We start from the raw sequence: 13,778 nt of genomic DNA on the forward strand, positions 1-13,778 counted from the left end.
ACTTGTTACCCCTTGACATGTCACACTTAAAGAGCAAGCTAACACTCACATCCTAAATGGAAAGCGTGGAACACTTTTTGTATGAAAAATAAAGGACAAATATTTCACGTAATTACGGCTTTGTACAAAAAGCCCTCAGACCGCTACTCAAAGCATGAGCGAGTAATTACATTCATAAAGCAGCTGTAAAGTCCTTCATTATGGCTCTAGTCAGTGTGTGTGTATGATACAATGTCAACAGTGAGACTCACCTTATTCATTTTTCTCTCACTCAATAGAAATCACACACACACACAAACACCAAACGCTGACCTGCGCTGACAGTCACAGCTTCCACGAACTGCTCCCTCCAGGAGTGCGTGCCAATCACAAGGGCCAAGTTGGTCTTCTTAATGAGCTTGTCAACGGTGCTCTGCCAATCACAAACAAAGAGCGCATAGTCAACATCCTATTATAGAGAAGAAGGCAAACTTATGTGCGTGACCGGAACTCTAATGAAGAAGTTAGAGACAGTGGCATCGTTACCATGAGAAGTATTATCTGGTATTTTATTAGGATCCCCATTAGCTGTTGCGACAGCAGCTACTCTTTCTGGGGTCCATTTCTGAAGTAATATGAATTCACAATAGCACTATTTTGGTTTCACCGCAACCACACACACGTGCTGTGGCACATTGGTTTATAACGACACTCCCCCCAAGCACAGCAAACCACATGCTGAGTCCTGGGATCCACTCAGACACTAAAGGAAAGCATCATATTCAGCACTCAAGTACGACTGCACCAAACCGTAACTGCCTCCTACTCAAACAAACCAATAAAACCGTCCTATGAAACACCCTAGCCAAACCCAACTGGATAGGAGGTTTCATTGGCTAGAAAGGTCTCACCACTGTGGGTAAACTTCTGCAAGACTGGGGACTATAGGCGATGGACTTCATCCTTTAGGTAACTGGGACATACTGTTCTTTTCAATAATGAGTATGGCTACATGCACACAATAATATGATTATTGTGGATAGTCAGATTAATATAATCGTTTGTTTAAAACATTTACATGCTTTGCAAGAAGAACGATTGTCTGAATAATCCTGTTTTAGGCTACTTGATATCAGGCTACCTGATGTGGTAAATAAATGCAGAAAATTGGCAGTAAAAATAAGCGCTGTACCACAAAAGCCAGGTTATTTTTGATTCTGAGTTCGGAGATATAAAGTTTGTAGGTGAAAACTAATTCTAAGATGCATACTTTCAGTTTTTATGAACTCACTTCACTCGCGCATAAGAGGGAGGCTCACGCTACTGGTGCTGGCACCTCCTATAGCTCCTCCCACCAGCCTCCACTGATGTGAGCGTTGTCTCTGACTGCCACCGTATAGGAGCTGCCTGGGCATACAGTATGTGATGCTCAGCATTAGTAGTGTTTCCTTCTTGTTTTCTAAATGTGGAAACTTCATCACCTGTGTAAACATTTCTCACTGGTCTTTATTGTGGGGTTTTTGCGTGCACCGTCCACCCATCCATAGAGTAAACAATGCTATTAAACTATGTGACATTGATCGAGGATTTCGTAAAGTCAAGTGCCAGTCATTGAAATTACTTGAGAGTTCAATTACCTGTTGTGCTTGTTTTGTGCTGCTACAAATCATGAGTGACAAGGGCAATCTTATTATAAATAATAAATGAATCTTAATCAAGTCAAGAAGAGGCACATGGACTGATTGGATTAAATCCCTGGCCATGGTGATATAGGACTTCAATGAGTTAGCTGTCATCCGTCACAACCATTGGTTCACTTAAAAAGCAACCCTTCTGAGCACAGTGGAGAGTCGTTCCACCTCAGAAAAGTCAATGTTACCTATATTAGCATGTTCATGCTTCATGCCCAAATCATCTTAAGGTAACAAAAAATTGATTGTGTAACTCAATGATGTTATTTGGATACGAATTGTGAAAATGCTAATATAGGTACCATTGACTTGCAAATAATTTTTTGAAGTGGAACAACCCTCACTCTGCTCAGTGTCTGTCCTCAGAAGGGTTGGAGTTAAACCACTGTGTGGCTCTGGGGCTGTATGTGATCTTGGATCAGTTTTGCCTAGTAGATAACAATGAATAAGATGATATGGACATGATGGAACTGATCCTAGATCCTTGATACATATACTGAGCTCTGATGTGGCCAATACAGTGAAGCAGGGGAGAAGAGAGGTAACATACCTTGAACTCGTAAGACTCCTCAATGACCACTTCCAGCCGGCTGTGCTCCCCCAAGATGGGCTTTCCCATCTCTGCAATGCGCCTCGCCTCCTCCTCCTCTGCACTCATCTGGCCATCAGGATCCTCTAAGAGATAGAAGGAAAGAGGAGGGATGAGATACATAGATCAGTGAAGGAGAGAGGAGAGTGGAGAGCGGAGAAAGGGGGGTGGAGAGTGGAGAGAGGGTGGTGGAGAGTGGAGAAAGGGGGGTGGAGAGTGGAGAGAGGGGGGTGAGGGAAGAGATAGAGAGAAAGTGTAACTCAAACATGCCAACATGCCTCACAAATAGATAAGGCCAGAGTCCTATCAATAATTGAGTTTGAGTCAGCATTATTTCTTCATACAGTATATCACTCATGTGTATTAGCGCATGTTTGTGGAGATGTGTGTGAGTGGGGGAGGGAGACAGTCAGAGAGAAGGAGAGATGAGAGGTTGGTGGTGAATGTGTGGGTGTGATGGGGAAGCAAGAGGGGAAAAGAGAAGAGCTAAGGACAGACTAGTGGGGTAGATTCATGAGAAGAGGAAAGTAGGACTGGGAGACAGCAGCAAAAAGATAGCCAGACATTTTGTTAGAGAAAGAAACAGACAGAAGTTGAGTGTAAATTAGGGTAGATTTATGCTGACTTGAGGTGGGCAGAGACCAATGTCCCAAATGATTGATTTTGTGGTTATCAATCATATATGCTTGAGGTGGGCAGAGACCAATGTTCCAATAGTGTGATTTAGTGGCTGTTATTCAAATATTGAGCTGGGCCATCATTAAGTCCCATCTAAAATAACACCTCAAACACACTATAAGCAGCTGGTGCTAACCCATTTTCCCTGCTTCCATTCAGCATCATATTCCATGTGTACATATAGCGTATAATTACTCATCCTCTCATTGGAGGGACGACAAAGACTGTGAGCCGCGAAGACGCACGGAAAGATTTTCTTGTGTGTCGTCGTCGCCGCGTGGCGAGTGGGCAGATATTATTCCTCTTTTAGTTCCTCTCCTCTGCCTTCAAAGCACAGGCTGTAATTATGAAAGGAGTAGAGAGCTGCCAGGCACCACATGGCAACTGTCCTACTGTATTCCCCCAATGCTCCAGCTCCTTCACCATGTTGCTCTTACAGGGTTACACCAGGGATCCTAATAAATACTAAATACTAATACACTCTAATGATGATGAAGTATACTGCTGGTCTGCGGTTACTGTGGGTACATTACTGCATCATCAGCTCAGGGTCCATATTCACAAAGCATCTCAGAGTAGGAATGCTGATCTGGGATCAGACCCCCCCCCCCCCCCCCATCTCTGTCCATCTCTTATGATCTAGAAAACAAAACCGATTCTAGATCAACACTCCTACTCTGAGACGCTTTATGAATATGTACCCTGATTGGGTAGGGCTCGTCAACACCTCTAAGATCTGCATTCGAATAAAGTATGGAATGGGACACTGTTAGCTTACTGTAGAAGGACAGTACTCTAATATTTATCCAAGAGAGGCCAGTTGTGCGAGATATACCTATATCATATTTTTCCAGGGATGGATACAAATCGATGTAAGAGTGATGCATTTTATGGAGCGAGCAGGTCCTTATCTTGGATTTATGCTGTAAATAGACTTCCATCAATAAATGATGTCACAATAGCCAAGGCCACACTGAGGGCTAATCCCTAAGTGGCTAACTGCGTCAGAGGTGTGATCAAAATAAGGGTCCTCAACTCTTAAGGTTCCTTGGATAACTTTTGCCCGATAAAGTACCTTTGAGTTAGGTGTGGGGTTCTTGACGTGGCATCTACGGTTCTTCAGAATTCTAAAAGGTGGCCTTTCATAGCACACAGCAAATTGGCCAGTGTTAACTAGTGTTGATTAAAGAGTTAAATTAACAGAACCCCAGTGTTGATGTTAATACCAGAGTTGAACCAAAACCACATCATTTACTATCACATTTCCCAGCATGCTCTATTGCAGGTTGATTTTTAGAATAGTTTGTTTCAATATCTATGTTTTTGCATGCACATTGATTGATTCATTTAAAGGTAGACTCAGCGATATAACGTAGATGCAGAAAGTAAACAGCATAGTGGGTCAATTTCCTCAACAACTAAAAATTGAAGCGCAAGGCTCAACTTCTCCTCTGTTTTGGTCTTGTGGCTCCCATGCTGTAAGAGCGTGAAGTGAACCTGTGCACACGCGCAGATACTGTGTGTGACTGTGAGAGAGTGAAGTCGTGAATCTCGCTCATCTAAATATCTGCTGTGCTGCTTGTGGCAACGTCATTTAGCTCAGTCTACCTTTAATCTTATGCTACTCAAATATAAACTATTCCAATCTGTTACTTGGACTTATTGCCCCCGATACTGAAATGGTTGTTTCAGTTTAGATGTTTAAGGTAGTCTCATATCTTTGTCTTCGCAACCCTGACAGTCATTCTGAATGCAGGTTGTGGGTGAATAAATTCTAAACGTTGGATATCCCCACTCTGGCTGGATTCCAATTGGAATTACACATCACTTTGCAAGCCAGCATAAAGTGATTTGCAGGGAGGATTAGGGTAAAACTAGGCCCCCTGAAGAAGGCTTTATGAAATATTATACGACAATGTATTCACTTAGGATCTTACTTGGTCAAGGCAACAGGACTGAAAATGAATGAATTTGACAACCATGTCTCTGTCACTAGCAAACACAGTCATGTGTGATACTGGTAACACTAACATTCACTCAAAAGGCACTCTGGGAAATATGCAAATAATATGCAGGGCTATTCAATTCTGGTCCTGGAGGGCCGAAATATTTCTGGATTTTGATTTTTGTATGGTTCTTCAAAGAGCCATCCCATTTATGGTTCTTCAGAAACCCTTAAATTGATGTTGTTATATAGTGTTCCAACTCATGTGAAATGTTTGCTGTTTTTATGGATGATTCTGAACCAAAACCAATTCCCCCACATGGGCCTTTAGGGATAATAAAATGTTCTTTGTGGGCTGTTTCTAGGCTGGTTGTGTGAGGCAAGTTGCTGATGGCCTTACCTTGGTTAAGCAGAAGGGCTGGAAGAAAGAAGGAAAAACAGAACAGTCAGTACAGCAGTCCAAACAGAAGATCAGAACAGTCAGTACAGCAGTCCAAACAGAAGATCAGAACAGTCAGTACAGCAGTCCAAACAGAAGAACAGAACAGTCAGTACAGCAGTCCAAACAGAAGAACAGAACAGTCAGTACCGCAGTCCAAACAGAAGAACAGAACAGTCAGTACAGCAGTCCAAACAGAAGAACAGAACAGTCAGTACATCAGTCCAAACAGAAGATCAGAACAGTCAGTACAGCAGTACAAACAGAAGAACAGAACAGTCAGTACATCAGTCCAAACAGAAGAACAGAACAGTCAGTACAGCAGTCCAAACAGAAGAACAGAACAGTCAGTACAGCAGTACAAACAGAAGAACAGAACAGTCAGTACAGCAGTCCAAACAGAAGATCAGAACAGTCAGTACAGCAGTCCAAACAGAAGAACAGAACAGTCAGTACAGCAGTCCAAACAGAAGAACAGAACAGTCAGTACAGCAGTCCAAACAGAAGAACAGAACAGTCAGTACAGCAGTCCAAACAGAAGAACAGAACAGTCAGTACAGCAGTCCAAACAGAAGAACAGAACAGTCAGTACATCAGTCCAAACAGAAGAACAGAACAGTCAGTACATCAGTCCAAACAGAAGATCAGAACAGCAGTCCAAACAGAAGAACAGAACAGTCAGTACAGCAGTCCAAACAGAAGATCAGAACAGTCAGTACAGCAGTCCAAACAGAAGAGCAGAACAGTCAGTACAGCAGTCCAAACAGAAGAACAGAACAGTCAGTACAGCAGTCCAAACTCCAGACAAGTCAAAGGGCAGTATGACATGCTTTCACACCATTACACTTCCCTGACCTTGTGAGATTTCACCAACTAAGAGCTCTGATGTCATGACAGCCATTGTGGACTCTCCTCTAAGTGCCTCGGTTCAGTAAAAACATGTTTTTTTGTTTAAAACATTCTCTCTCTCTCTCTCTCTCTCTCTCTCTCTCTCTCTCTCTCTCTCTCTCTCTCTCTCTCTCTCTCTCTCTCTCTCTCTCTCTCTCTCTCTCTCTCTCTCTCTCTCTCTCTCTCTCTCTCTCTCTCTCTCTCTCTCTCTCTCTCTCTCTCTCTCTCTCTCCTCTCTCTCTCTCTCTCTCTCTCTCTCTCTCTCTCTCTCTCTCTCTCTCTCTCTCTCTCTCTCTCTCTCTCTCTCTCTCTCTCTCTCTCACAAACAAACAAACAAACGCACACAAACGAAACGCACACAAACAAAACGCACACAAACGAAACGCACACAAACGAAACGCACACAAACAAAACAGACACAAACAAAACAGACACAAACAAAACACACACTCAGACACTAGGGCTATTTCCTCTTTATTTTCTTCGCCTCACATTCAATTGGACATCACGCTTTGGTTGGCTCTGCGACTCTGAAAGTTCTCTACTTGTATCTTCATTTCACCAGCAGAATTGAAAATCCATTCTTTACTAAACAAAGCTACCTATAGTGCCTGACTGGTACTAGCTATAAGGCCCAACTCAGTCAGTGCCTGAAATGGAATGAAAAAGGTACAGGTACTTACTTTAATTGTACCATACCTGGGTTTGTGTTTTAGAGCCAGTATTCTATAAGAGGTGCCACAACTTATTAAAGGTGTAGTACTCTGTACCCGTCAGCACCAACTCATTCCCAACCACTGACATCAGGAAAAACAAACCCCTACACACTCACTCTCTCTTTCTCTCCCTGTTTGTTTTCTCCTGCAAGGACTGAAATGTGAGCTTCGGCTGAATTTATTGTTTGTCTGTGGGTAGACTGACTGTAGATTACAAACAGTGGCAGAGAGAGAAAGAGAGAGAGCCAGAGAGAGAGAGAGAGAGAGAGAGAGAGCGAGAGCGAGAGAAAGGCCGTATCAGCTGTTATCACACCTGTTGTATTACTGGAGACTCAGAGAGCCTGAGAGAGAGTGCTAGGTCAACATGGCTGGAATGGTTCACTGAGGTTCAGCTGATTTTGGGAAACTAGAAAGGAGACACTCACAGACATGCAAACGGACACACACTACAAGTACACACACCTGAGATTCCCCTCTTCAGCCAGCGCGGTTCCTCTAGTATGATGAAGAAGTTCTCCTTTTTCTCATACTCCTCATCGTCAATGATCCTCACCTGCAGGGTCTGACTGCGCACGCACGCACAGACACACACAGGTCAGTATCAGAGGTCAGTAACCAACAAATGGATTAGACTGTCTTCTTTAACTTTATTCAACAGTTAAAGAGATCAGTGGAAGGATGTAGTTCCAGGGGTTAGTCAGGATTTTACTTTACAGAGAGAGCTCACCTCACACACACAGATGACGACCCCCCTTAATGTAGAGCCACAAGGCTCTCTTTCCACCATGGGTCACTTCCAGATATCAATGAGCTAACCGTACTCCATGTACAGCTATTGAGCAAAAGGCAGGGAGGGGAGCGGCACAATGCCAGACAAAGATGTCTTCCTCCCCGGTGCCGCCCCAGACATATTAACAGACACAGCTTGCACTTAAATCACTACAGAGGACCCACGGCAATATCCCTCCACGGCTGAATAATTCAGATGCAGACATGCACACCAGCCAGTGAGGGGACACCCAGAGGTCTGCAACACAGAGGGGCGTCACCTCGGCTGTATATCATCCCCTATTACTGTGACCTAACCCTCAGCCACTGCTCCAAGCCTCAGCCACTGCTCCAACCCTCAGCCACTGCTCCAAGCCTCAGCCACTGCTCCAAGCCTCAGCCACTGCTCCAACCCTCAGCCACTGCTCCAACCCTCATCTAGCTCCTTCCATCCTGTGATTCTACCTACTGTACTACCTAATGTACTACCTTCTGTAAGTCCTTAACTCTACCTACTACTGAGCAACCTTAGCCTCAGCGTCTCTTGGGGATCCCACTGGCACTCAACCATAGGGTCCTCCACCCCCCCCCCCCCCCTACAGAGGAGTGCAGGGCTGGCGGTCAGCTTTTACTTCAGGCTGATGCGGAGTGGCTGGTGAAAAGAGGAAATGGGGGGGGGTGGAGGGGAGGAGGAGTTGGAAGACGTGTTTCACTTTGTTATTATGCACATTAGTCCTGATAATGTCTCCCAGGACATTGTGCCTGAAAATGTCACCACAGCAACAGTCTCCCTGTTGGCGGCGCAAACATAAACAAGCGATGAGAGAGAAACAAAGAGAGAAGAGAGAAAGAGGGAGAAGAAAGAGATGCAGATGTAGGATCTTAATTTGAGCCACATTTGCTACAGCAGGAAAACAATCTTGCAGCAACAGGAAATGTAAATTATTATGTGAATTATAATTAACGGACATTTTTGTAGGGGTTGATAAATATTTTGGGGGGTAAAAATCAAGCCTGAAATTTCAAAGTGGAAATTACAAACTTCAGAAGCCTTGTTCTCCTGCAACAGGGTGATCATATTGAGATCCTACATCTGTAGATACAGGAAGATAAGAGGCTGAGGGAGAGAGAGACGACAGAGAGAGAGAGAGAGAGAGCGAGGCGAGAGAGAGAGAAAGAGAAGAACAAGAGAAAGAAAAGAGAATGAGAGACAATAGAGAAAGAGGAAGGGAAGAATAGATACAGCGAGATGAGAGTGAAATTAGAGATGAATGAGAAATAAACAAGATGTTAAAATTACCATTACTGTGCAGATTTGTGGCGAGAGAGAAAGATAACCAGATAACAGACATGAATACAGATAGCATGGTAATATAACATGGTGTAGCCTACTTTAAGGCAGCAACACATAGCAGTGTGAATACAGTATTGGTTATGAGTTGAACACAAACATTCAAGCCATTGATGGAGTTAAAGCTCCCATCAGGTTGGCCTTGATGAATAATGGAGAACAGTGTCAGGCATGGAGGAGGGAGAGGGGAGGGGGAGGGAGCGAGAATGAAGGAGTAGGGGAGAGAAGGAAAAGATGGAGGGGAGGAGAGGGGAGTGGGAAAAGATGGAGGGGAGGAGAGGGGAGTGGGAAAAGATGGAGGGGAGGAGAGGGGAGTGGGAAAAGATGGAGGGGAGGAGAGGGGAGTGGGAAAAGAGGAAGATGGATGAAATGGAAGCAACCAATAAACAAATAGAGTAGATGTGTAGAGGTAGGGAGTCTGTATGTCTATCTATCTATCTGCCTTTCTGTGCGTCCGTCCATCACTACTCACGTTGTCTGGTCGTTGGAGAACTCCAGCTCTCCCCGGGTGTCCTCGTAGTCCACGCCGCCCCCCTTCGCAGTGCCCGCCTCCGTGTGATAGGGCAGGATCACCGTGCCGCGGGCGCCCGAGTTCCTCACCACTGAGATCTCCATGGTGCCAACGCTCTCGCTGACGCGCACCAGCCGATCACGGAATGTGAAGATGCCAGCATGGTCGTCGTCCAGGATGGTCACCGTGGCGACCAGTGGCTCCACCAGGTGGCCCTTGGGTCCCGCTCCTGGCTCATCACTTTCGAACATCCCCTCGGCGTCACCAATGCGCAGGTTGAGCAGCCGCACGAAAAAGTGCTCGTCCTCCTCGAAGATGTCATCATCGATGATGCCGACCTGGGAAAGATGTAGGATGGAGGGAGGAGGGGTGGAGGAGAGATGAAGATAGAAAGTGGCAGCTGTTTTAGACCATAAACGCTTGAGAGACACGCATCAAACCAACCACACTGATGGTCATAGACATGGGACAGTAGGGGATTGATTGTTGTAGTCACTCATTCATAACTAATGGTTGAGTAGCAATTGAGTTGTTTCCTAACTCTCTCTCTCTACACATTCCTTGTTTTCTCCCTTTCCTCAACACTCCTCCTGCTATCCAGAAATACATTCTCTTTGTCCTCTGTCTAAGCATGAACATGAAATGACACGAAAACTACGACGCGTTCAAAGAGAGAAACATCATCTCCAAGGACAAAATACTTCAAAGCTCACTTTCTCCTCTTTTCACCGTCTCTCCCCTCTCCCATTCAGATGAAGTTCTAGTCACTGTCAGTCAGGACGATAAGGCAGAATTTAATGTGCTCTAGTTTCCGGAAGACCCTCCAGCTCTACCGGTTCCTCTAAGACAGTGGTTCCCAATCTTTTTATAGTCCCGTACCCCTTCAAACATTCAACCCCTCTAGCACCAGGGCCAGCACACTCTCAAATGTTGTTTTTTGCCATCATTGTAAGCCTGCCACACACACACACACTATACGATATATTTATTAAACATAAGAATGAGTGTGAGTTTGTCACAACCCGGTTCGTGGGAAGTGACAAAGAGCTCTTATAGGTCCAGGGCACAAATAATAATAATCAATCATTTTGCTCTTTATTTAACCATCTTACATGTAAAACCTTAATTGTTCATCAAAAACTGAATAACTCACCACAGGTTAATGAGAAGGGTGTGCTTGAAAGGATGCACATAACTCTGCAATGTTGGGTTGTATTGGAGAGAGTCTCAGTCTTAAATCATTTCCACACAGTCTGTGCCTATACTTAGTTTTCATGCTAGTGAGGGCCGAGAATCCACTCTCACAAAGATTTGTGGTTGCAAAGGGCATCAGTGTCTTAACAGCGCGATTTGCCAAGGCAGGATACTCTGAGCGCAGCCCAATCCAGAAATCTGGCAGTGGCTTCTGATTAAATTACCTTTTCACAGAACCGCTTTTTGCAATTTCGATGAGGCTCTCTTGTTCAGATATCGGTAAGTGGACTGGAGGCAGGGCATAAAAGGGATAATCGAATCCATTTGTTTGTGTCATCAGTTTCTGGAAAGTACCTGCGTAATTGCGCACCCAACTCAATTATTTATTTATTTATTTTTATTTCACCTTTATTTCACCAGGTAGGCTAGTTGAGAACAAGTTCTCACTAGCAACTGCGACCTGGCCAAGATAATCAGATCAATCAGGTGCTTCGCTATATCACATTTGACATTGTCCGTAAGCTTGAGTTGATTTGCACACCAAAGAAATCATACAATGATGGAAAGACCTGTGCTAATGCAGACAGAGAAGTGCTTCTTAATCATAGCCTGAATTTAGTTGTGGAGAGTCCCTGTAATCCTAGATTCAGATCATTTAGGCGAGAAAAAACATCACCCAGATAGGCCAGTCGTGTGAGAAACTCGTCATCGTGTGAGAAACTCATCATGCAAGCGGTCAGACAAGTGAAAATTATGGTCAGTAAAGAAAACTTTAAGCTCGTCTCTCAATTCAAAAAAACGTGTCAATACTTTGCCCCTTAATAACCAGCACAGTATGTTGTAAAAGTATTACATGGGGTCTGCCCATATCATTGCATTGTGCAAAAAATACAAGAGAGTTCAGCGGCCTTGCTTTAACAAAGTTAACCATTTTCACTGTAGTGTCCAAAACATCTTTCAAGCTGTCAGTCATTCCCTTGGCAGCAAGAGCCTCTCGGTTGATGCTGCAGTCTCCCCAAGTGGTGTCGGGAGAAACTGCTTGCACACACGTTACCACTCCACTATGTCTTCCTGTCATGGCTTTTGTGCCAACATCTTGACCACCAAAGTCCATTTGATGTCACAAAGCTGTCCAGTACTTTAAAAATATCCTCTCCTGTTGTCCTGGTTTCCAGTGGTTTGCAGAAGAGGATGCCTTGTTTCAAAAGCAGGTATTGTTTCAAAACATCTCCTGCCATGTCACTGATGTGTCGCGAAACACTGTTGTTTGATGAAGTTATTGTATAGGTTTTTGGGCCTTTTCCCCCAGCATTGTCCCAGCCATATCCGTGGCAGCAGGAAGAATTCAGTCCTCCACAATAGTATGGGGCTTGCCTGTCCTAGCCACTCGGTAGCTCACCATATAAGACACTTCTAGACCCTTCTTATTAATGGTATCTGTTGCTTTTATACATGTGTTACTAATCGAAAGTCGTCTTTATTCTCGCTCCAAAAACTGCCGTGGCGTATTTTTTCAAATTGCCATGTTTTGTTTCTAAATGTCTGCGCAAGAGTGAAGGTTTCATCGAGTTGTGAGATAGTACTTTTGCACATATAACACACTGTGCCTGAGGAAAGGCACTACTACCAATATAAGTGAACCCCAAATCAATGTCATTCTCATCATATTTGCAGCTCTTCGATGGTCCAACGTCCCTGTCTGTTGTTCGGTGCTTTCCCGGGTAAAGGGGCAGTAGCTCTTTGGCTGCATCAGATTCACAACTGTCAGTGTCCATGCTAGCTGGACTAACAACAAATGTAGAATTACTGATGCAGCATTGGAAGTGCTCGTGGACACAGAACAACTGTGTCGTCGACGGGTGCAGGTGTATTACTGCTGGTAGTAGCAGTACTACCAGTAGAGCTGGTATGTGTATGGAGGCGGGCCTTACTTTTTTTAACCATTTATCATTTTTCGAGCAAACGGAATGAGCAGCAGCTACATTTGGCTACATACGGACCGTTAGTGGAATTCCCGTGAGAGAGTAACGGTTAATGTGATTGGATGTTAATTATGTTGTGTTGTTATTTCGCTGAACACTAGATGGTTGAATTTTATTTTTGGCAGTGAAACGAGGCTACTTAGGCGAGTTAAAAACCTCACCCAAATGTATAGCCCCATTGGAAAATATAAATGGACTGTTTGAAAATGTGAAGAAAAGAAAAAGAAAAAAGAAACATTTAAAAAATATATGATACAGTTGATCCGGGACAGAGAGGACTCTAGCAGGCGCTATTTCAGAGGGTAATTCGCTTCTGCTGCTGTTTTCTACTCCTTCCATTATTTGACATCTTGATCTGCCCCCGACAAGCAGGTCTAACGACCTAGTTGTGCAACGATTATTGCTATAATTAATTATAACTGTACTTTACTGTTTCCTTTCCTCCCCTTCCACTGACCCCTCACCTTGATCTCCTTGCGGGTCTCTCCGGGTTTGAACACCAGCGTTCCCTCGCTGTACTCATAGTCGGACCCGGCATTGGCCGAGCCGTCCTCGGTCCGGTAGTCCACGTAGAAGGTGCTCTCCCCCAGGCCCCCTTGACACACCACAGCCAGCCTCAGTACGCCGCAGTTCTCCATACACTGGCTGTGGGTGCTCTCAAACGCCAGTCGGCTGCACTCAGCCAGGTCGTCGTCCTCGCAGACCACTTCCTCGTCCACCGCGGCGGCGCGGCGGGTGTGGTCGGCGGCGTGCCTCTTGAGCACGTTGCCGGCGCCGGTCATCATGCGCGTAGCCTGGATGCGGTAGAAGGCGCGGCTCTTCTGCTGATGGAGGAGGGCGTAGTAGTTAGCTAGATCTACCAGCTGATCCAGCTCCTTGTCCGGAAACTTCTGTTTCAGCTGCTTCAGAATGCGGATCACCTGGGGGCAGAGGAACAGGGGGTGAAAAAAAAGGGACACAGACACACAACCTCGACACAGAGAGAAAGTTTGTAACTCTTGTAGGTTCAGCACGTTAGTAGCTCTTAATAGTCTCCTTGGCTTGAGT

General features: G+C 44.8%; 1 protein-coding gene across 4 annotated transcripts in view; it reads right to left on the reverse strand.

Moving 5' to 3' along the window:
* The window catches only part of LOC129822037 (sodium/calcium exchanger 2-like), a 100,151-nt gene that overhangs the window by 16,439 nt on the left and 69,934 nt on the right, over positions 1-13,778 (reverse strand). For all 4 annotated transcript variants that reach the window (XM_055879891.1, XM_055879888.1, XM_055879889.1 and 1 more), the window contains 6 exons: positions 13,196-13,651; positions 9,517-9,893; positions 7,388-7,491; positions 5,283-5,300; positions 2,221-2,345; positions 313-412 (listed from right to left, as the gene is read on the reverse strand). In XM_055879891.1, the coding sequence (XP_055735866.1) occupies positions 313-412; positions 2,221-2,345; positions 5,283-5,300; positions 7,388-7,491; positions 9,517-9,893; positions 13,196-13,651 (1,180 nt within the window). The remainder of the gene's footprint in view (positions 1-312; positions 413-2,220; positions 2,346-5,282; positions 5,301-7,387; positions 7,492-9,516; positions 9,894-13,195; positions 13,652-13,778) is intronic.

This window comes from Salvelinus fontinalis, chromosome 24 (assembly GCF_029448725.1).
Source record: "Salvelinus fontinalis isolate EN_2023a chromosome 24, ASM2944872v1, whole genome shotgun sequence".
Taxonomy (NCBI): Eukaryota; Metazoa; Chordata; class Actinopteri; order Salmoniformes; family Salmonidae; genus Salvelinus; species Salvelinus fontinalis.